Genomic DNA, 21894 nt, shown 5'->3' with positions numbered 1-21894 from the left:
AGTCTACTTATTTCATTAGGCACACCTTACACATTTTTAAAAAATATATTGCTTTAGAGCCATCTTGGGCACACATGCTGGAATGTCCTACCAACATCAAAGGCTGGACAAATCCTAGTCTCAGGTGTACAGTATGGTAAATGGTTTTAAATACTTTTTTAAATATTAAAACTAGAGACCCGGTGCACAAAATTCATGCACTGGGGGAGGTGGTGTCCCTCAGCCCAGCCTGCACCCTCTCCAATCTGGGACCCCTTGAGGGATGTCCGACTGCCCGTTTAGGCCCGATCCTGGTGGGATAGGGCCTAAACGGGCAGTCGGACATCCCTCTCACAATCCAGGACTGCTGGCTCCCAACTGCTCGCCTGCCTGCCTTCCTGATTGCCCCTAACCGCTTCTGCCTGCCAGCCTGACCACCCCCTAACCACTCCCCTGCCAGCCTGATTGATGCCTAACTGCTCCCCTGCCAGCCTGATTGCCCCTAACTGCCCTCCCCTGCAGGTCTGGTCACCCCTAACTGCCCTCCCCTGCAGGCCTGGGTCCCCCCCCAACTGCCCTTCCCTGCAGGCCCGGTCGCCCCCAACTTCCCTCCTCTGCAGGCCTGGTCACCCCTAACTGCCCTCCCCTGCAAACTTGATCACCCACAACTGCCCTCCCTTGCAGGCCTGGTCCCTCCCAAATGTCCTCTCCTGCTGGCCATCTTGTGGCGGCCATCTTGTGTCCACATGGGGGCAGGATCTTTGACCACATGGGGGCAGCCATCTTGTGTGTTGGAGTGATGGTCAATCTGCATATTACTCTTATTAGATAGGATAGAGGCCTGGTGCATGGGTGGGGGCCAGCTGGTTTTCCCTGAAGGGTGTCCTGGATCAGGGTGGGGGTTCCCTTGGGGCGTGGGGTGGCCTGGGTGAGGGGCCTGTGGTGGTTTGCAGGCCGGCCACGCCCCCTGGTGACCCAAGTGGAGGCCCTGGTATCTGAGATTTATTTATCTTCTATAATTGAAACTTTGTAGCCTTGGTGGAGGCCAGGGCTGGCCAGGACGTTTGGCTTCCTCCATCGCTGGGGAAATCCAAGCCTCCTGCTCGCTCCATGGCCAGCTGCCATCTTGGTTGGGTTAATTTGCATACTTGCTCCTGATTGGCTGGTGGGTGTGGCTTGTGGGTGTAGTGGAGTGATGGTTAATTTGCATGTTTCTCTTTTATTAGTGTAGATTAGTAAGGACATATTGTAAATTAGAATACCATACATATACACATTTAAGAAAAAATTAAAAACATTAATGTTTTCAAGTTGCCACAGGCTACTTTGTACTAGTCTAGAGGTAATATTTTCATTAGAGGAACTTCAATTAATGTGGGTGAGAAGAAATACAGCTAAGCTGAAGCTGTTTCCCAACTCAGGAAGTGTCTCAGAGTAGTTAAGAATATGAGTTCTGGTACCAAATGGCCTGTGTTCAAATCCTGCTCCCAACACTCACTGTGTCACCCTGGGAAAGTTACTTAAGCTCTCTAAAACTCGGGAGTCCTCATCTGTAAAAGGGGAGTAACAGTTTTTCCTGATAGGGTTGCTATGAAGAGGAAATGAGATAACACCTTTAAAACAGTTGGAATAGTGCCTGCCCCACAGTGAGAGTCCAATAAATGTTAACTATAGCTATCGTTCCTTAACCTGCTACTGACTCTTTAGATGCGCACTGTTTAGGGGGATGGTATGTGTGTGCTTGTTAAACATTCATAAAACTTTTGTAAGTAGCCTTACTTTTTTCCTGACTATAGGAGTGTCTCAGCTAATCAATCTAAGACCACCAGGGTCACTGTAGTCCAACAAAATCAGGCCTACTGACCCACTGCACTGGGCAAGAGGAATCACGGGGCGTCTGTAGAGTTCCTGCAGGGTTCTGGGAAAGGATGGCGTGTGGGTGGGATTTAAGTGCAGCAGCAGGGGATAGGCTGGACGCAGGGCTGTGTAAAGAGGTCACTTCCAGGTGGATCCAGGCTCCTATTGACTTGGAAACTGCAGTTCAGGTAGACGTGGAATGCTGAGCCCAGAAACCCCTTATCTGCAGCATGACTTATGGGTGCTGAATGAGGCTGCTTCTCTGTGTCGAAGTGACTGAAATCCTCCTGGCACGAGCAGGATGCACCATTCTTACTGAGAATCTCAAACAGCACAGTTTTTAACAGTCCAGGCAAGATTTGAGAGAGCGCAGTTTCTCAGTGAACAAGAAAGTAGTCACTCACTCACTCACACGAGGGAGTCACTCTAACACGTACATGTTACGGCTGCCGCGTGTTCTTGGAAGGAGATTGTTTCCAGTTAGCTTTGGAGCTGCCTTTAGTAGCTGTTACCCCAGCCTGATGAATGGATGGGCAGACTGTACTTGCCCAGGCTGAGCCAATTTCTACTTTCTCTAAAGAACATATGTTCATTAAAGAACATTAGAAAATACACAAAACACAATATTCATAGTTAATCACAACATTTGGTATATCTTTATAACCTTTTTTCTAGGCAAATATGATATTTTCCTATTTTATAAGACTGGATTTCTGCTATAAATACTGCCTTAGAGCCTTTTAATTTAGTAATTTATAGTAACTATCTTCCACTATTATTAAACCATTATTACATGGCAACCCATTATATACCTGATCCAAGAATTTTTTTTTTTTACTCAACCCTTATTGTTAGGCACTTTGGTTATTTCAAGCTTTTCTCTATTTTAAATAAAATTGCAAGAAATAGTCTTAGAGAAATCTTTCACACATTCATGATTATTTCCTTCATATAAATTATTATTATAACTATCAAAAAGAATGCATATTTTGTGACCTGTTTTTCATATTCTAAAACTGTGTGACAAAAAAAGATAATTATCCTCCTCCCAGCATGACATTGTGTTTTCCTACACCCTGCCAACACTGGGTGTCATCACATTTTTTTTAAATATATTTTTTTCTTGATTTCAGAGAGGAAGGGAGAGGGAGAGAGAGAGAGAGAAACAGCAATGATGAGAGAGAATTATTGATCGGTTGCCTCGGCACGCCTCACACTAAGGATCAAGCCTGAGGCCCACAACCCGGGCATGTGCCCTGACCGGGAATCAAACCATGACCTCCTGGCTCAGTGGTCGGCAAACTCATTAGTCAACAGAGCCAAATATCAACAGTACAACGACTGAAATTTCTTTTGAGAGCCAAATTTTTTAAACTTAAACTTCTTCTAACACCACTTCTTCAAAATAGACTCGCCCAGGCCATGGTATTTTGTGGAAGAGCCACACTCAAGGGGCCAAAGAGCCGTATGTGGCTCGCGAGCCGCAGTTTGCCGACCACGGTCCTGGCTCATAGGTTGATGCTCAACCACTGAGCCATGCTGGCCAGGCTCAAGTTTTTAATCTTCACCAGTCTTATGAACAAAGCAGAGTGCCTGGTTTCTAGGTGAGTACTACTGAGGACCTCAAGGTTCCGAGCGGTCCCCTCAGGAGGTATGTTTCATGGCGTCAGGGCCAGGGAGCAGGAGCACCAGCAGGGCAGATCTTTTCAATTAGGACTCGGAGGAGTGAGGTCCATCCCCCTCACGGGGCTTCACACCTGCTTTCCACTTTACTAGTGCAGGAGGGAGCGGCTTCCACAGGAAGACAGGCATGCCTCGCACCTTTCCCACTGTGCACCCACGGCAGATGGTAACACTATGTGGCCAGAACACTGGGGCACAGGCCTCCAGGCCTCCCCGCCACCTCGAGGGCAGAGGAAACCTTCATCTGCACATGTCTGTATGCTCTCTCGATATACAGCTATATACTCCAGCCATACCAATCAGACAGTTCTGGGCCGGAGCAACCTGAGGTGTCCTGAACGTATGTATACACACAATTCATGTTATATGTACAGAAAGTAACCTGGAAATACATATACCAAGTATTAACAGTTTTCATCTGCTTGTGACAACTGATTGCTATTTTCTTAATCTTGTTTATATCTTTTAATCTCCCTAAAATAACATTACCATATATTCATTTTCTAGATCCCAGAGACTACAGAAATTACATGTTCCAGAAGCAACCAAAGCTTTGTCATGCTGGCTAGCTGGTGTCCTTTAGTTAACCTCAGGAAAGGCGAAACTGCCCTGCTGGTGTGGCTCAGAGTTTGAGCACTGACCTATGAATAAAGAGGTCACAGTTCGATTCCCTGTCACTGTACATGCTGGGACTGCGGGCCCAATCTGCAGTGTGGGGCATGCAGGAGGCAGCCGACTGACAGCTCATGGACAATGTGGTCAGTCCCAAGAGTGACACTTGGGTCTTCATGTGCCTTATCCCTTGGCCCAGGATGGAGAGAGGAGCACTGCTATTTATGGGGTCCTCCTCAACCCCCGCTGGGACACTGAATTCCAGCAGGCCTCTGGCGACCAATCAGTGTTCACAGGGAAATTAAACGTTTTCAGCCCTTGATCTGGTGACTTAGAACAACTGTGGCAGCTAAGAATTAAAACATGCAGAGTCTGCGCTAAGTGCTTTACCTGGCGGCCTCATGCCCTAACTGCCCTTCACACAGCACATACACCTCGCCACAGGGCCAGTGCTGCTCCAAGTACAAGCACAGAATAAATCCTTCATTTCAGAGAGATCATGAGTGTCTTTATACCCAAATTCCCCCCTTATATCAAATTTCACATCGCCGCCAAGAGTTCATTCTCTTTGCTCCTAAATGAAAATAACCGGTGTTCTCTGACATGTTTAATCCCACCTGTGTCCTCTGCTATTTCTCGGACACCAACAGGAGGAATTATATTCTGAAGTCAATGTTCTTTCACTTCTCATAAAACTGTGACATCTTTTAGAACATGTCTCGTACGTAGCCTCGCATTTCAATGAGTTTTTAACTAAATTTATATTCATTTGTTATTATTATAACAACTTGCCAGGCTTCTCGTTGTCTTCCATGCCGATTTCCTCTCCGCATCCGCCCACACTAACCTTTTCCCTGGATGCCGTTAGTGCTGATTGATTTCTGAAAGGGTGCATTAGTCTGCGCAATTTTTTCTTTTGTGTTCCTCTGTAATGTAATCCTGTTTTTCTGCTCATGATTCACAATACAGTTTCAGAATCACTGTTCAAAACACTGAAATGTCCATTTTGCCAAGGGTTAAACCCAGCTCTCAGGAAGGCCTTCATGATGATCTAGTGATATTCTCCTCACTAGAGTCACCGTGTATCTCAAAACTGTGATATACACAGTTTTTAAATAACTAAAATATAACAATTTTATGACATAACATCTAGCCAAGACTTCAGATTGGCAGCAGATGGGAGAACGTTCCATTTAAAAGAGATTCTCAATACGAGTTGCATGTTATAATCACCTGGGAAGCTTTTTAAAAACAGTGATGCCCAGGTTCCACTCCAAGCAGTTTAGAACCAGTCTCCCATCTCATGGAGGAGCGAATATTTTTCATTAGCGCGCTCTTACAAAGACGCTGGGGAACCACACAGCCCGGGCTGCATGCCTGGCCCACAACCTGCCCAGTCCTTTATGGCCAAGAGGTTCCTGTCAGCGCCGAACCTTCCATTTTCCTGGTTTAATGTTTACATTGACTCCAGCTTTATCTTCAAAACAAAGCAACACAGCTCCTTCTCCGGCAAGGCTGCGATTGCCAAGTTTCATTAACGGATGGCCCGTGGCTCGGAACGCTGTTTTGCCTTCCGACTGGTCACTGTCTCACCGCCCACACACGGCCGGTAGGGAATCCATTCAGCCTGCCCTTTAATATCCTGCATCAAGATGATACTGAGATTCATGGCTCCTGTTTTATTAACAGAATTGATCACTGATCCCACTAGAAGACGCTGGAAAATTCAAAATATTATACCAACCCAGTTATCACATCCTTGCTTTGACTTTCTGGATGCCAGAAAAGAAGAAAAAGAGAGTAGCTAAGGAAAGTGAGCTATCCTCCTGTAATTTTTTTAAAGCCTGGGTGATTTTAATACACTGCCAGGGTAAAAACCACTAATTCAGTGTATCTTAAGAGAACGTTTCTAGGTCTAAAGTCCTACTGTGAAAGCATCTCATGCCAACTTAAACAGAACAACAAACTCCGCAGAACTTCAACACCACCTTCAAGCTTTGTCTGTCTGTTTTTAATGCATTCCAGCCTAGTAGAGCTAAGTGACTTTTTCCCCTTTAGAAAATATGCCTCCGTCTCTCAAATGTGCATAAAACAAAGGTGGACAGTTTCATCAACTGCTTAGTCTAAGTAAGATACAGTCCCTGCCTTAGGCAGCCAACCCTGAGATTTTCTGAAGAGCTACTTAAAGACAGGGACCAAGAACACAATAAAGTCAGACAGCAGTGTACTCTCATTTTAACAGAGAAGCAACAGAACGGTTCAGACTGCGACTGAAGAAAGCAGCTCCATGAGTGCTGGTCAGCTGATAAAGCTGCGTGACGGAGGTTTTAGACAGGAGTCTGATAAAACACGATTTTGCCTGTCAATAACCGTAAGCGGACCTGACCTTGGAATAGAGAGCAATTTTTCTCTCAGATAAACAGTAAGCAGCCAAGTAACAAGATAATGTATGCACCACCACCTACCACCACCTACTTTTTTGAGCAAAATGATCAATCTCTGCTATTGCAGAATTGTTCCTGGACTTACAATCGCTCTAGTTCAGCCGTGGGCAAACTACGGCCCGCGGGCTGGATCCGGCTGTTCTATCCGGTTCTCTTGCTCTCCCCTCTGCTCCTTTACTTTGAATTTATATTAGTTCACACAAACACTCCATCCATGCTTTTGTTCTGGCCCTCCGGTCCAGTTTAAGAACCCATTGTGGCTCTTGAGTCAAAAAGTTTGCCCACCCCTGCTCTAGTTCAAGCTGTGCAAGAAGTAGTTAGTCCTCAGGCCTGCCCCTAAGATGCAGTGAATAGGGACAACAGCCCCATGCATAAAACATATGCCTGGGTCATATCACAGAGAACGCCCTGACATCTTCCCTGCACCTGAGAACCAGCGCAGAGTTGCCCAGCTGTCATCCTGACAAGCAAAATAACACGTCAGTTAGTGGCTGTCAGAACCCTAGGGCTACACTGACTAGCGTAAGTCCATCGACCCTCCGCCAAGTCCCAGGAACTGTCTCACAGCCAGTTTCAGGGGAAACTGCCTCAGGAGAACGCCATGTGTGCGAAGGTACAGTATTCCGAAGGGAACTCTGCAGGTGTGTATCTACCATCGAGAAAAACGCCTCTCACAGTCTTTTTCTCCAAAGGCTCTTTGCCGAGCTTGCGGAGGGGACCATAAATCTTCAAGATTACCGTGATCCCACAGCTGATGCTGCCAAATGCATATGACTCTTTCCAGAAGCCCACATTCCTTGTCACAAGGGAATTCTGCAGCTCTTCCAGAGGAAGCTACTGACTTGGTTCCCAAGAGTTACATGAGGAACTGCAAGTTTATAAAGAGATGGGGATCAGCCCTGGCCGGTTTGGCTCAGTGGCTAGAACATCGGCCCACGGACTGAAGGGTCCGAGGTTCGATTCTAATCAAGGGCATGTACCTCAGTTGCAGACTGGTTCCCAGTTGGGGCGCATGCAGGAGGCAAACAATCAATGCGAGTTTCTCACATCAATTTCTCTCTCTCTCCCCCCTGACCCTTTCCATTCTCTCTAAAAATCAATAGAAAAATATCCTCAGGTGAGGGTTAAAAGAAAAAAAAGAGGTGGAGGTCAGAAGAATAGGCCATTCCAGCTGGACTCAGTCAGTACACCAACTTAGCTTTGAACTGTATTCTTTCTGTTTCTAATAGAGTAGGTACTGTCAGAGTTCCATTATCTTATCACCAAAGTACCCCTGAGTGTTCTCCCTTTGACTCTAAAAACTTTGCTGGAAACACAAACCCTAACAGTAAGATGGAAGGCACAGAGAATTCAACGTATGGAACAGAAATAACACACAACGGAAACACCTGCCCGGCTGTCTGCCCCCGCTGCTCCTGTTGCTGGCAGGTATAGAGTTGGAGGAGCCAGCGGTCAAGCAATCTGCAATATTTTATTTGACTCTTATTTACAGGGTGGGGCAAAAGTACACTTACGGTTGTTCATGTGATAAATAATACAATAGTTAACAAATAATAATACAAGAATAAACTTTATGTTTCGTGTATTCACAACTGTAAACCTATTTTTGCCCCACCCTGTATTTATCGACAATCACTGGTAATGCTACTGAAGATACTCAACCATTACTGAAAGGGCATTCTTTAAAGTGCAAACAACCCAAATTTTCCATCAGCTGATCGGTGGATAAACAAAATAGGGTATTCACACAACGGAATATTATTCAGCCAACAATAGGGATAAAATATTGATACATGCTACACATGGATGAGCCTTGAAAACATGCTGAGTGGAAGAAGTGCCATTCACAACAGGCCACATGTTGGATGACTGACTTACATGAATGTCCAGGGTAGGCACATCCATAGAGACAGGATAGAGCAGTGGTGGTCAAGAGCTGGGGGAGGAGAGGAGAGGAGTGGAAAGGGTGCTGACGGGGACAGGTTTCTTCTCAGGGGGATGAAAATACCCTGGAATTAGCGGTGATGGCTGCACAGCCTTTGAATATACTAAAACCCACTGAACTATACACTTCAAAATGATGAATTTGATGGCATGTGAATTATCTCAATATTTGAGAAAGCCACTCTGCAGTTGAGTACTTCTCCTGCCTGGAAGTCAGAGGCCCGCCTTCCCGGGACCCCCATGGAGCTATCCTTCAATGCTGCCCTATTTTGAGAGCACGAGGAAGTGATGTTAGAGAAAGATTTAAGTGCTCGTGCTGTTTTTGCTTCATCGTGCATTTAAGGAGGGAAAGGGGAATGTGTAAAGTCAGAATTTCTCGTGTGATGCTGGCCACGCAGATTGAGGTAGTCCCCAACGCGCCTACGGGGACAGAGCAGGCTGGTCCCAGTCACCCTGGGGCAGAAGACACCATGATTTCGTTTTCAAAGGGCAATTCTTACTGAGCTGCTTACTTTCCTGCTGGATGGTGAACTGCCAACATTAAGCTATTTACAGCATTTCTAATCCTGAGCCTTTGCTTAGTGTATTTTGAAGAAGATAAACCATTAATTCTTACCAAATTCATTTATAATATGAGGAACTGTCCTCAGATACAAAATGACCGATGATGGTGGAGCACCAATAGTAGTATTAAGTAATTAGCTCTCATTTTATTTTCAAAGATTTTTGTCAGCTTTTTATAACTCACCTTAATGTTGACGCTAGTTCAGAGGCATATAAGACAAATGTAAAATCCTCAAATAGTCCAAAAATCGAATTTCAACCAATATTTTACTTTTCCATCAATGATTTACTGAAGTACTTATCTGAAGCAAAATGGCACAGCAGCGCTTCCTTTCTTCCACATGTTTGTCGTCTGGGGACACTAGACACAGGGTCGCCAGAGACAGAAGCCTAGAGAATGTGCCAGCTGCCCAGCACTATAATCATACTGTGTATACATGTACCTGCTGCGGAAGGAAAAGTTAAAGACACACACACTCACCCTTCAAATATCTCAAGTACAATAAATGAGACTGAACTTTCCTATAAGAGAGACTCCTGGGGTATATTTCAAATGTGTTTTCTCAAGCAATTAGTCAAGAATCCCTTATTTCCAAACCTGGGCTCTGCAGTCAATTTTATAAACACATCATCTCTGCAGTGAATTTTATGAACACATCATCTCCTCCCAGTACTTTCCTAAGGTAAGCATCAGAGCAGCTAAGCAGACACTCCCAACAACTAAACAGCTCTCAATCTATGATAACCTAATTATTGGAAAAACATTATACTTTGAAAAATCTAATTCCACTGCTAAAGGAGAAGTTGGATAAATTTAGTTATCACTAAGTGGTAAGGTTTACAGACTTCCTTTATTCCTGCTTCCCCAGAAAACACATTTTTCTTTCCCTAGCCAGGCAGAGGATGATAATGAGTAGCTATTATCCTGCTAGGACTGAGGACCAAGTACCTTAGCTGCTTCAAGAACTCAACATCAGAGTTGCTGTTAATGAGCTTGATGAACTCTTCGTAAGAAGGAGCATAGGTGTAGGCTCTCTTGTGATGTTCGTTCACGTGTTCTCTGCGCTCCAGCTGGGCAAGCAGCATCTGGTTGATGTAATCGGGATTGCTAAGGAATGCCACCACTGGCTTCAAGACTGTGGGAGGAGAAAGCACAACTGAGAATGGCAGTGCCCTTTAGAGGGGTTGTTTTTATATCATTAAATTGAAACTACATTTGGGGAACATCTTTAACTACCCAAATGGGGAACATTCAAACACACACATACCCACATGTGTGGCTGCCTGTCTATACCAAATTGCTAACAAAGCTATTAAAATTAAGTACATCGATTTTCCTTTTATTTGTTTTCTAAGGCTCATATGATTTGTCTGCCAAAAGATGAAAGTCAACATTCTCCCAACTGCTGAAAGTGGACCTGAGGGAGGGAACTGTGAAAAAGTCGATGGCACTATTACAAATTCACTCTATTAACTTTAGGTTCAAAAGTTCCCCTTTTCTCTGTGGTTGACTAGTTATCAGCTAATGGGCACTGCTGGCTAATCTTGAAATAATAAATGAGATATTCAATCAATGCATATCAAATGCAACATTATTTATTTGAACGTCTGAGATAGGAAAAATTTCTCTTAGGTCATATCTTCTTTCATTTTTCTTATTCTGGCTAAGCATTTCCCTGGATATACTTTTTTCTAGTAATCACCTTATATTGTGGTATGGTTCCACTTTGTATTTATTCCAAGTTCACAAAATTACATTACATATCAATGAATCTTTTAAAAAATATTTTTATTGATTTCAGAGAGGAAGGGAAAGGGAGAGATAGAAACATCAAGGATGAGAGAGAATCACTAATCAGCTGCTTCCTACATGACCCCTACTGGGGATAAGCCTGCAACCTGGGCATGTACCCTGACCGAGAATCGAACCCTGACCTTCTGGTTCACAGGTCGACGCTCAACCACTGAGCCACAGGGGCCAGGCTATCAATGAATCTTATAGCAAAGGTATTTTAAGTAAATGCACACTGGAGTTTGACTATAGATGTTCTTTCACTAATGTTTATATTATTGGCCTGGATAAATCAAAAGCTATCCCAAATGGGTGCTTCCCTATGGAGAGCACAGGGCTGGGTATCCTATGTCAAAATAAACAATAAAATCTACTCTTCATTTGGTAATATTATGTAAAAATTGGTTTATCACATATGGACAAATGATGGCCTCTCTGAGCGACATTTAAACTGAACTGTGAAAGTATACTAATTCTATGTCCAACACTATGCAAGGTCCATGCAGGTGTCTTAGAAGTGTGTAGCCCAAGCATATGCACAATTATCATCACATCAGTAATATGAATTACTTATGAAAGTCTACCTTTTGTTGTGAGGATTTCTGCAAGCATTATACGTAAGCTGAGTGACTGGACATCCTTTGAGGGGAGGAGACAAAACACCAGAACCCGAGAGCACGTCTGTAGGAATCTTACTTCTTCAGCCGAGTTCCTTAAGCATGCATGCAACACAAAAGGCCTCGGCTGTTCTTCTTGTCTAAAAAATAAATACATGAGAGAGGAAAAAGGAAGGAAAGAAAATTCTAGAAACAATTCGGTTATGTGCCATTAGGTAAAAAATATTTCAAATGGGCAGTACGTAAGTTTTAAGAAGTGTGCCCGCTCCTCAACAATATCAATAGTCAATCATTTTCTCTATCACAACTAACCTAGAAAAATGCAAAGGCATGGCCATTTGGGGTTTCAAACCTTAAGTAGCATCAACAGTTATACATACACTAGAGGCCTGATGCACAAAATACGTGCAAGGGTAAGCATTTGCGGCCCTGACTGCCTCGTGGCCCTGCCCCCCCCCCCACACCCGCCTTGGCCTGGCACTGCCCACATCTGCCACCACACACCCCAGTTCCTTGGTTCCGTGAAGTCCCCTCCCCTGCCCCCCAATTGATCGCCCCACAGAGGGTGGCCTGGGCCTCCCTTTGTGGGGCAATCATGGGACGATAGCCGGGCCCCCGATCAATCGCATCACACATGCTTTGGTTGGCCTGGCTACAGTGGGTGTCATGGGGTGATCGTCCAGATGACGGTCATTCCGCTGTTCGGCCATTCGGTCAATTTGCATATTACACTTTTATTATTATAGATTACTCCTAAATCATCACAGCAATCCAGAAAGGTATGAGTATTTCTTTAACTAGATTATTTTTAGTCTCCTACATCTTGTCATAAATGTGAGCTACAGCTTCACTTTTCAAAAAAAAACTCTAACAAAGCATAAGCCATGGTACCAGCCAGCTGTCCTGACAGGGTGATCCTGGGATTAAAAAATCTATGGTATTTCCACTGAGGAGAGTCCATAACTTGATGCTACATAATTCGATGGCAAATTGCCTGCTGTGAGGCTCCTGAATACTTTCCACCTATTTTTGCCAACCCTGGCCAAAGATTCCATCAGCACTGACCCTGTCCCATCAAGGGCCATTAATTTGAAGGATCTGAGTGAAGAAGAGTGGATAGTAGAACTTTCTATTCATCCTTCTCCTACAGTATCTGGATAGTAATTCAAGAATGACTAGGGGAGAAACCAAGATGGCGGCATAGGTAAGCACCTAAACTGCTGCCTCGCACAACAATTTCAAAACTACAACTAAAAGAAGGAACGGACATCATCCAGAACCACAGGAAGGCTGGCTGAGTGGAAATTCTACAACTAGAAGGAAAGAGAAAAGCTCATGGAGAATCAGAGGAGCGGCAAAGGGCTGAGGTATGGAGACACGAGCCAGAGAGGAAGGACGGCTGAGTGCCTGGCTGACTTTCTCTGGCAGGAGGGGGAAGAAAGCCCCCGACTGCACTGAACCCCAGTTCCGACTGCACTGAACCCCAGTTCTGGGAGAAACCCAGTGGACCCAGGCTCATACAGGGGGAATCTGGACTGTCAGGTAAAGAGAAAGGCACATGGAGACTCAGAGACTCGGGGGAGCCGCGGTGGGCAGGGGTCTGAAGGCGCGCGCGTGCGAGTGCTCGCAGAGAAGACTGAATGCGGAGGTTGCCGCAGGCTTTCCCTAGTGGAAGGGAGTCGGAAGCTCCTGACTGCACTGAACCCCAGATCCGGGCGAGCCCCTGGGGACCCACACTCTTACGGGGGGAATCTGGACTGTCAGGCGGAAACTCAGGGGAGCCGCGGAAGACAGAGGTCTGGAGGCGCGTGCGCAAGGGCAGGGCTGACGGGAAGCCAAGACTGTCTTTTCTGCCCTGAGACTCCGCCCCATCCAAGCTGAGCACAGAGGCTTTTGCAATTTTGCAAGTCTGATCCTATAAGGCTGTCTCCAGCACTGAACTTCTCCCAGCGTAGACACAGCTGATCCTCACAGCCAACTGGCCTGGAGGTCAATTCCTCCCAGTGATACCAACAGCAATCAAGATTTAACTACAACAAGGCTGTACACACAGTCCACAAAGGGGTGCACCAAGAGTGTCCACCTCAGGTAACTGGGGAGGCTGACCCACCGGGCCATATAGGACACCTAGCACACAAAGCTACTCTACCAACTCAGGGAAGCAACAAAAATGCAGAAACAAAGAAACAAATCACAAACAACAGAAATGGAGGAAAACAAACGACTGGATATAGATTTCAAAACCACAGTTATAAGGTTTTTCAAGAATATCCTAGAAAAGGCCAATAAATTTAGTGAGACCCTCGAAGATATGAAAAAAGACCAACTAGAAATTAAACATACACTGACTGAAATAAAAAATATAATACAGAGACCCAACAGCAGACTAGAGGAACGCAAGAATCAAGTCAAAGATTTGAAATAGAAAGAAGCAAAAAACAACCGGAAAAGCAAAAAGAAAAAAGAATCCAAAAAGTTGAAGATAGTGTAATAAGCCTCTGGGACAACTTCAAGCGTACCAACATCAGAATTATGGGGATGCCAGAAGAAGAGAGAGAACAAGATACTGAAAACCTATTTGAAGAAATAATGACCGAAAACTTCCCCCACCTGGTGAAAGAAATAGACTTACAAGTCCAGGAAGCGCACAGAACCCCAAACAAAAGGAATCCAAAGAGGACCACACCAAGACACATCATAATTAAAATGCCAAGAGCAAAAGACAAAGAGAGAGTATTAAAAGCAGCAAGAGAAAAACAGTTAGTTACCTACAAGGGAGCACCCATATGACTGTCTGCTGATTTCTCAACAGAAACTATGCAGGCCAGACGGGAGTGGCAAGAAATATTCAAAGTGATGAATAGCAAGAACCTACAACCAAGATTACTCTACCCAGCAAAGCTATCATTCAGAATTGAAGGTCAGATAAAGAGCTTCACAGATAAGAAAAAGCTAAAGGAGTTCATCACTGCCAAACCAGTATTATATGAAATGCTGAAAGGTATTCTTTAAGAAGAGGAAGAAGAAAAAAGTAAAGATAAAAATTATGAACAACAAATACATATCTATCAACAAGTGAACCTAAAAATCAAGTGAATAAAAAATCTGAGGAACAGAATAAACTGGTGAATATAATAGAATCAGGGGCATAGAAAGGGAGTGGACTGATAATTCTCAGGGGGAAATGGGTATGGGGGGTGCGGGAAGAGACTGGACAAAAATCGTACACCTATGGATGATGACAGTGGCGGGGAGGTAAGGGCAGAGGGTTGGGTGGGAACCGGGTGGAGGGGAGCTATGCGGGTGGGGTGGGGGAGGAGAAACATTTGTAATAATGAACAATAAAGATTCATTAAATTAAAAAAAAAAAAAAAGAATGACTAGGAAGGTCATTTTTCCAGTGTCTTCCAGATAAAAGGCAAAGTTTACAGGCTTCTTACCATCACTTCTGGCCAAAACTGGAGGAAAAACAAACAAACAAACCACTAAAGAGATGGGGAGGAAGCTTACTAGGTATTACACAGGAAATAAAACAAATAAATGCACAGTAGAGCCTTTATGACTAGTGTCTCTCAGAAGTAAACCTTTTATTTCTTTTTGCATAAGACTAAAGCCTAGTTTCTAGAATATGTACACTAAAAAAAGGAAGGTTTCCTCTTTGTCTTCTCCAGCAAACTACAGGAATTCAAGCCTAATGTGCAAAGCCAACAAATGAATAGAGGTTTTAAGAGAAAGCCTTTGCACATATAATATGTTGACTTTTTTAAAATGGCACCTTAGCCCCAGCCAGTTTGGCTCAGTGAATAGAGCAACAACCTATGGATCAAAGGGTCCTGGGTTCAGTTCTGGTCAAGGGCATGTACAGGAGGCAACCAATTGATGTGTTTCTCTCACATCAATATTTCTCTCTTCCATTCTCTTTAAAAATGAATGGAAAAATATCCTTGGGAGAAGATTAAAAATAAATAAATAAATAAATAAATAAATAAATAAATAAGAAGAAAAATGGCACCTTTAATTATTTTAAACTCTAGCTATGCTGCCAGCTAGAGTTGATATTTTAATATAGTAAGATTTAGATCCTACTTTGCCATTTCAAGCACTTTTAAGAATGATGCTTTATTTTAAAACCAGTTTCCCAGTGCACAGATTCATGCACATTGAAAGGAAATTAATTAGAGAAAGTATTTTAATATTGCTATTCACCCTTTCTCTATAATAGAAGCATCAACCAAATCCACGATCAACAATGACAGATCAAAACACACATGTGCGATTAGCGCCAGCAAGAGCTTTATAAGTATTGCGCATGCACGAGTCAGCTTAGCCTTTTATACACTGAGTGGCCAAATTATTATGATCTCTGAATGCATAATAATCTGGCCAGTCAGTGTATATCCTATATAATAAAAGGCTAATATGCAAATTGTCCCCTCGACCAGGAGTTCAACCAGCAGGCAGCCCTGCCAACCACCCATGTCCCCTCCCCCTGACCAGGCTGGCCGGACCCCACCCATGCACAAATTCATGCACCGGGCCTCTTACACACATACACACACACACACACACACACACACACACACACACACTCACTGAGTGGCCAGATTATTATGCGTTCAGAGATCATAATAATCTGGCCACTCAGTGTATATATAGATAAACTTGCTTAATTAGACCTGCTTTCTGATTTAGCTAAACTTTTTCCAGCCCAGTGAAGAACCCCAACTTTTCTTTCAGGCAACACAGCAGTAAATATCAACACGAAGCAGATTACTATTGTAGATCACACAGGCAAAAAAAAAAAGGGGGTAAAATATTTAACTGTAGCAGTGTTTGACTATATTGTGCACAGTGAGAAAACCTGAAGTCATTTTCAAGTTCCACCATTTCTACTTCTTTTCAGTCGGGTCAAGTTTCTAAACTTTCTAAATCTCCATTGTCTTGCTAATGAAAAGAAAGTAGGATTCTACGGAGTCTCCTATCTACCTACTCCAGGACTTCTTTGAGGATCAAATGAGATGAGGCACGGGAAAATGCTTCACATACATTTGGTTGAACTGTAAAATGTTTGCACCTGGCTATAAAGCAAGTCAGGTTCCTGGGCTTTAACTCCAAGGAGGCTAGTCACTAGGGAGAGGAAGCCGGGCATTGCTACATAACGTCATTAGCCGGCACCCACAGCAACTGTTTCCAGACTGGGCTGGGCTGTGGGCTGCATTTTGTGCCACGGTGTCTCGGCAGCGTTGGCTGCAATTTGGTGGGGTGTCACTCTGGGGTGGTGGCGGGGCCTGTGTCTGACTTGAGGGAAGCCAAGTGTTGGTTTGTTGGTGCCAAGTCCACAGTGCCGTTTCTTTTTAAATGGCCAGTGCACATCATGGCAGCTCCTGCATTGAGCGTCTACCCCCTCGTGGTCAGTGCACGTCATAACAACCAGTCGGAGGGAAGGACAGACACTTAGCCTTTTACATATATAGATGTATGTTTAGTTAATATCACTGGGGGAAGTTGGCCAAGAAATAATCCACTTTTATATGAGAGGCTTCTTTAAATAATAACCAAATCCCTCTCAAAGTGTACACGTCCCTTCTCTGTCCCTGTGGAAGGCAGATCATGTTGAACCTGACCCTCGACTTCCACCAATTCCTCTCCCTCCTAGAGCTAAGTCAGGGGGACACCTTCAGAGTGAGCCAGTCAGAAGGCTGGCCAAACAAGCCTGATCTCTGGCAAAAGGAAAGGTGAATGCTTCCCCGATACCCTCTGCCACCGCTCTGCGGGATATTCCCATGATGCTCCCTAGCACGTGGGCGTCAGGTATTGCTTCAGAAGCCAAGAAAGAATCGCGAGTCAAATGGCTGCTTCTGGGTCAGCAGATGTCGGTCTTGCTTTCTGGTAGATTGCAGCCCTAATCCTGGCAGCAGCCTTTTTATTCAGTATGAATCTGTTTCCTGCAGTTCCTTTTCCTTACTTCTGGGTTCTCATTCCTTGAATGAGGAAAAGGACTTTTTGTAAATGTCATATGTTCACTATTACTTCATTTTCCCATCTACACCAAGAAGTATATATGATGACCAGCATTTTACAGATGAGAATACTAAGGATCTAAGTGGTTAAATGAATGGTCCAAAACACAGGGGTAATAAATAGCAGAAATAACATTCAAGTACAGATTATTTACTCTACGCCATAATCAGAGATTGCAAGGATGAGAGGAGAAAAAAATTGCAGAGTTAAAGAAGGAAAATATGTGAATAAAAACATTATTCTTCCCCCTTAAACAGCATGCCGGTGCTTGACTGGTAAAACACGGAGATTGTAAAGACGCTATCGATTTAATAGCATAAAAAAACAATCATTCTTAGATTTTCCTGAAACCTACTGGAACAAAACAGATGGGACAAAGGAAGAGGAAGCAGAGGCAAGAATTAAATGTGATCTGGATGGGCTTAAAGCAGCAACAGAATGTTGGCCTGGAAATAAAAACAGGCTGACCGGAAAGCCACCTCCACACAACGCCTAACAGTCAACCAGAGGATGTGTTGCTTTTATTAATGCAATTTATTATTCTCTTGTCTGACAGAGGCCAATTCAATTGGAGCCTCCTGGGCTGCCAAGCCATTTCACACTCAGTGGATACCTGCACATTCATGGAGATTTCTAGTTCGGGGGCACAGTTTAGCTGGGACAAGCAAGGACAGATCTAGCCAACAAACCTGAGCTGTCTACCAGTCTCATGTGTGATGTGCAGAAGGTGACATTAGTTCTCCAGGGTTCACCTCCAGGGCACGCACGATCATCTATATCAAAATGCCAGTGACCTACCGGCACTTTTTAAAATATCCTTAATCCCAGTGATAGAGTCTTTACTTTAATAAGGACCATCAACTAGAACATGTAGGCAGAGCCCAGATATCAGCAAAATAAATCTACCGGGCATAAGACAGCTAGAAGCCCAAAGAAAAGGAGTTTCTCAAATGAAATCAATTCTCTATTTCTTTTACTCTGATGCTTTGTCTATAACATTTTTATGTTATGCACAAAAGCAGTAATTTCAGAAACTGGTAAATGTCTCAACGAAAAATATATTCTTATGTTAAAATTAGATAATCATAAAAATACTAATTTCTCTAAACACTTGCTCTTCTCCCAAATCTAAATCAATCCGCCTTCTAACTGAAATAAAACACTGATTTAAATACTGTCCTCTACTGGACCATAATTTAAATGATTTACTTTAAAATGAACTCCCCCACTGAATTCACACAAGTCTTGGCAGAGTCTGCCAGGTAGAAGTGTGGAGCACTTTACACAGTGGCTCCCCCGCAGATCAGCAGGTGCCTCGAGGGCTGCTGGACCCTGGAAAGGAGAGGCGGAAGCTTCTGAGACTCTGGGGAGGTAACCCACAATCCTGCCCCTCACTTTCCTCATTAGGTCACAGCCCCTCTTCCTGGAAGTTAACTTCTTTATAAACAGCAATATTCAAAGGGTGGTCTGGAGACTCCTACGTGTCCCCAAGGCCCTTTCAGGGGGTCTCTGAGGGCAGAACTATATTCATAGTATCATAAAAATGTCACGTTTTTTCACTCTCAGTCTTTCAAGCGCAGCGGAGTTTTCCGGAGGCTTTAGAATGTGTGATGACATCATCACTCTGCCGGTTAATGGGAAGTGTACGCTTGCACTTTAAAGTTTCTCACTTTTAATATCTAACATGGTAAATATTGATAGATGGAATAATAAGTGGTGAGCTAGTAAATGTTTAACAACCGGCTCTCCAAAGGAGGAAAAAAAGCTCTGATTTGTAGCATTCATCCATTTCACAGCGTAAGCGCCGCCACCCCGGCCAATTACACGCTAACAACCTGACGTCACTGAACTCAGAGTCAGCTCCCACACACCAGGACAAGCTGGCCCAGCATGCCACGAGATGTAACCCACAAACATAAGCTCTCTTATTTTTAGGCTCTCAATAACTTTTAAGAATATAGAGGGTTCCTGAGACCAAAAAATCTTGAGAATCGCTGCTTTTCAGTAATTTTTTCAAACCATGAGTTGTAACCCACAAGAAATAAAATAAAATTTACTTAGTCTCAAACACCATTTTAAAAAAATGTTAAACAAAAAATACCAGTTTTCACATATAATGAGAGTACTGTTTTACAAAACTGGGGCATGATATAAAGTGTATTTCTTACTATGGTTTCCCGTTTTTACAAGTTTGCAAAACACTGGGGGCAGAAAGCTGGAAACTAATAGGCATGTGATGGCTGTGGGCTTTGGTCCCATAAACCTGAGCCGGGTGAGACTGTGGGAGAGAAGACACTGTAGGGAAGGAGGCAATAAGCCGAGCCTGGACGGCAGCGGCTGTACAAGCATTTGAGCAACCAGGTCCACTGAGCAACATCACAGGGCAGAACGGAGCCCGCTTTCTGATAAACGTACACACCAGCTCTTCTCAGAAAAGAATCTGAGTCACCACCAGCCCAATAAGGATGCCAACGCCTACTGCACAAACCTTTGCAGTGTGACAGTACAAAAGGCCAACAAGCCTCATGCTAGCAGTTTTCAGATGGAAACATCTCTATCTCCCACAAGCTCCAATATTAAGTTTCTTTAAAAATCAATTTTCAGGGTATGGTGATGCTCTCAACACAGGACTCACACACACACACAAATCTTGAAACTTTTCTAAAAATTTAAAGTCACTGACACTATAAAACCTTATGCTTAAATTTTCTATTTCTAGCCTTGCCGGTGTGGCTCAGTGGTTGAGTGTCGACCTATGAACCAGGAGGTCACAGTTCAATTCCCAGTCAGGGCACATGCCTGTGTTGTGGGCTTGATCCCCAGTAAGGGGTGTGCAGGAGGCAGCTGATCAATGATTCTCTCTCATCACCGATGTTTCTATCTCTCCCTCCCTTTCTAAAATCAATAAAAACATATTTAAAAATTTTTTTCTATTTCTAGGTATCCATAATACTATAAATACCTCATGACAGTGTTGACTCAATAAAATTCTCTTCACTGTTTAAGTTATTTATTAAATTAAACAAATCTATAAAGTGGTTTTCTATCACAAAGTTATTTTGTTTAAATCTATTCTATCATAACACTATAATTATTCCCTTCACTATGTCTACACAAGTGTCAGCAAGACAGAATATTCTAGAGTTCGGTCTTGACTGCGACCCCTTGCTCAATAAGAACAGTATTTCCATGTGAAGAAAGGCAGGGAGGTTTTTCATATTACAACGTTTACCTGGCATTCGCAGCTTTCAGGTCACAGAAGTGAGTGAGCAATGTTCTCACCACGTCGTTGCAGACAACCTTCACCACATCCACGTGGCTCAGTCTGTGGTGCAGCTGTTTGGCAATTTCCCAAAAGTCTTCCAGGAGTAGGTTGTAAAGCTGCCCCTCATCCTTGCTGAGGTTCCCATACCAGGACAGCACGTAATCTCTGTAACTGTAGTCAAACACTACGAGAACAAACAAAGCAATGGGAAAACTCAGACGAAGGAAGCAACACCAAGACAGCATCTCCACTGGAGACTGGCCACCTACTACTTAACAGTCACGGCCTGAAGTATAAAGAGAGTAGAAAACAAAACAAGAAGACCATCTTCCCTAAAATCTTTCAAAATGAAATATTCTCATCTAACTAGAAGTTCTGCGGTGTGGTGACTGGTGACCATATGTCCTGGATTTTCTTGGTCAGCCCAATTTTTAAATAGTCTATCTGGGTGCCAAACCATCTAAAACAGAGCATCTTGGACAGTGGCCACACCCTTATGGAGTGTACCGGTTATATCATGTGTTGCCTCTCAGCTCCAAATTCACCCTTTTTGCCACGCTTTGATACTGGAGCTCAACCCTGTACACACATCTTTGCCAAATGACACAGTGTTAAGTCCATGTAGGAAAAAAAGGGGAAGCCAACGAGTGATCTTTGAAAGAAATTAGGTCTTCTGAAAATTAAAAATGTTACTGGGCTTGAGTGTGATTCCTCCAAGAGCTCCAAGGAAGCAAAACATTTAGCCACATAACCCTATTCCCACTGAAGGACCTGGGCTATTTATAATCACTACTTATTTTACTAGCATTTTTTCTTTCCTTTTTCAAACACCACTTGACTTGGCTTCATTTTGATGTGACCATACATCATTTCCTGCTTTGCTTTGCTTGTCTACTACACATTGGTTTATCCTCAGGAATCCTGTGAAACAGAATGTAACTTAGGATCCTGACCTATTCCACACCTGGCATCCAAATGACTAACCCATAATCCTGTATAATAAAAACCTAATATGCAAATCGACCAAACAGTGGAACGACTGGTCAGCAGGGGGTGGGGCCAGCGAGTGAGCAGCACCAGACCAGCCAAGGAGGGTGCCAGTGGGCAGAGGGAGGG

General features: G+C 43.7%; 1 protein-coding gene across 2 annotated transcripts in view; it reads right to left on the bottom strand.

Annotated features, from left to right (window-relative positions):
• The window catches only part of SNX25 (sorting nexin 25), a 112749-nt gene that overhangs the window by 43852 nt on the left and 47003 nt on the right, over positions 1 to 21894 (bottom strand). For both annotated transcript variants that reach the window (XM_080661551.1, XM_080661550.1), the window contains 3 exons: positions 20746 to 20962; positions 11460 to 11632; positions 10033 to 10219 (listed from right to left, as the gene is read on the bottom strand). In XM_080661551.1, the coding sequence (XP_080517677.1) occupies positions 10033 to 10219; positions 11460 to 11632; positions 20746 to 20962 (577 nt within the window). The remainder of the gene's footprint in view (positions 1 to 10032; positions 10220 to 11459; positions 11633 to 20745; positions 20963 to 21894) is intronic.

The sequence above is a fragment of the Plecotus auritus genome (assembly GCF_963455305.1).
Source record: "Plecotus auritus genome assembly, chromosome: 3".
Classification (NCBI taxonomy): Eukaryota; Metazoa; Chordata; class Mammalia; order Chiroptera; family Vespertilionidae; genus Plecotus; species Plecotus auritus.
This window is presented reverse-complemented; position numbering and strand designations above follow the sequence as displayed.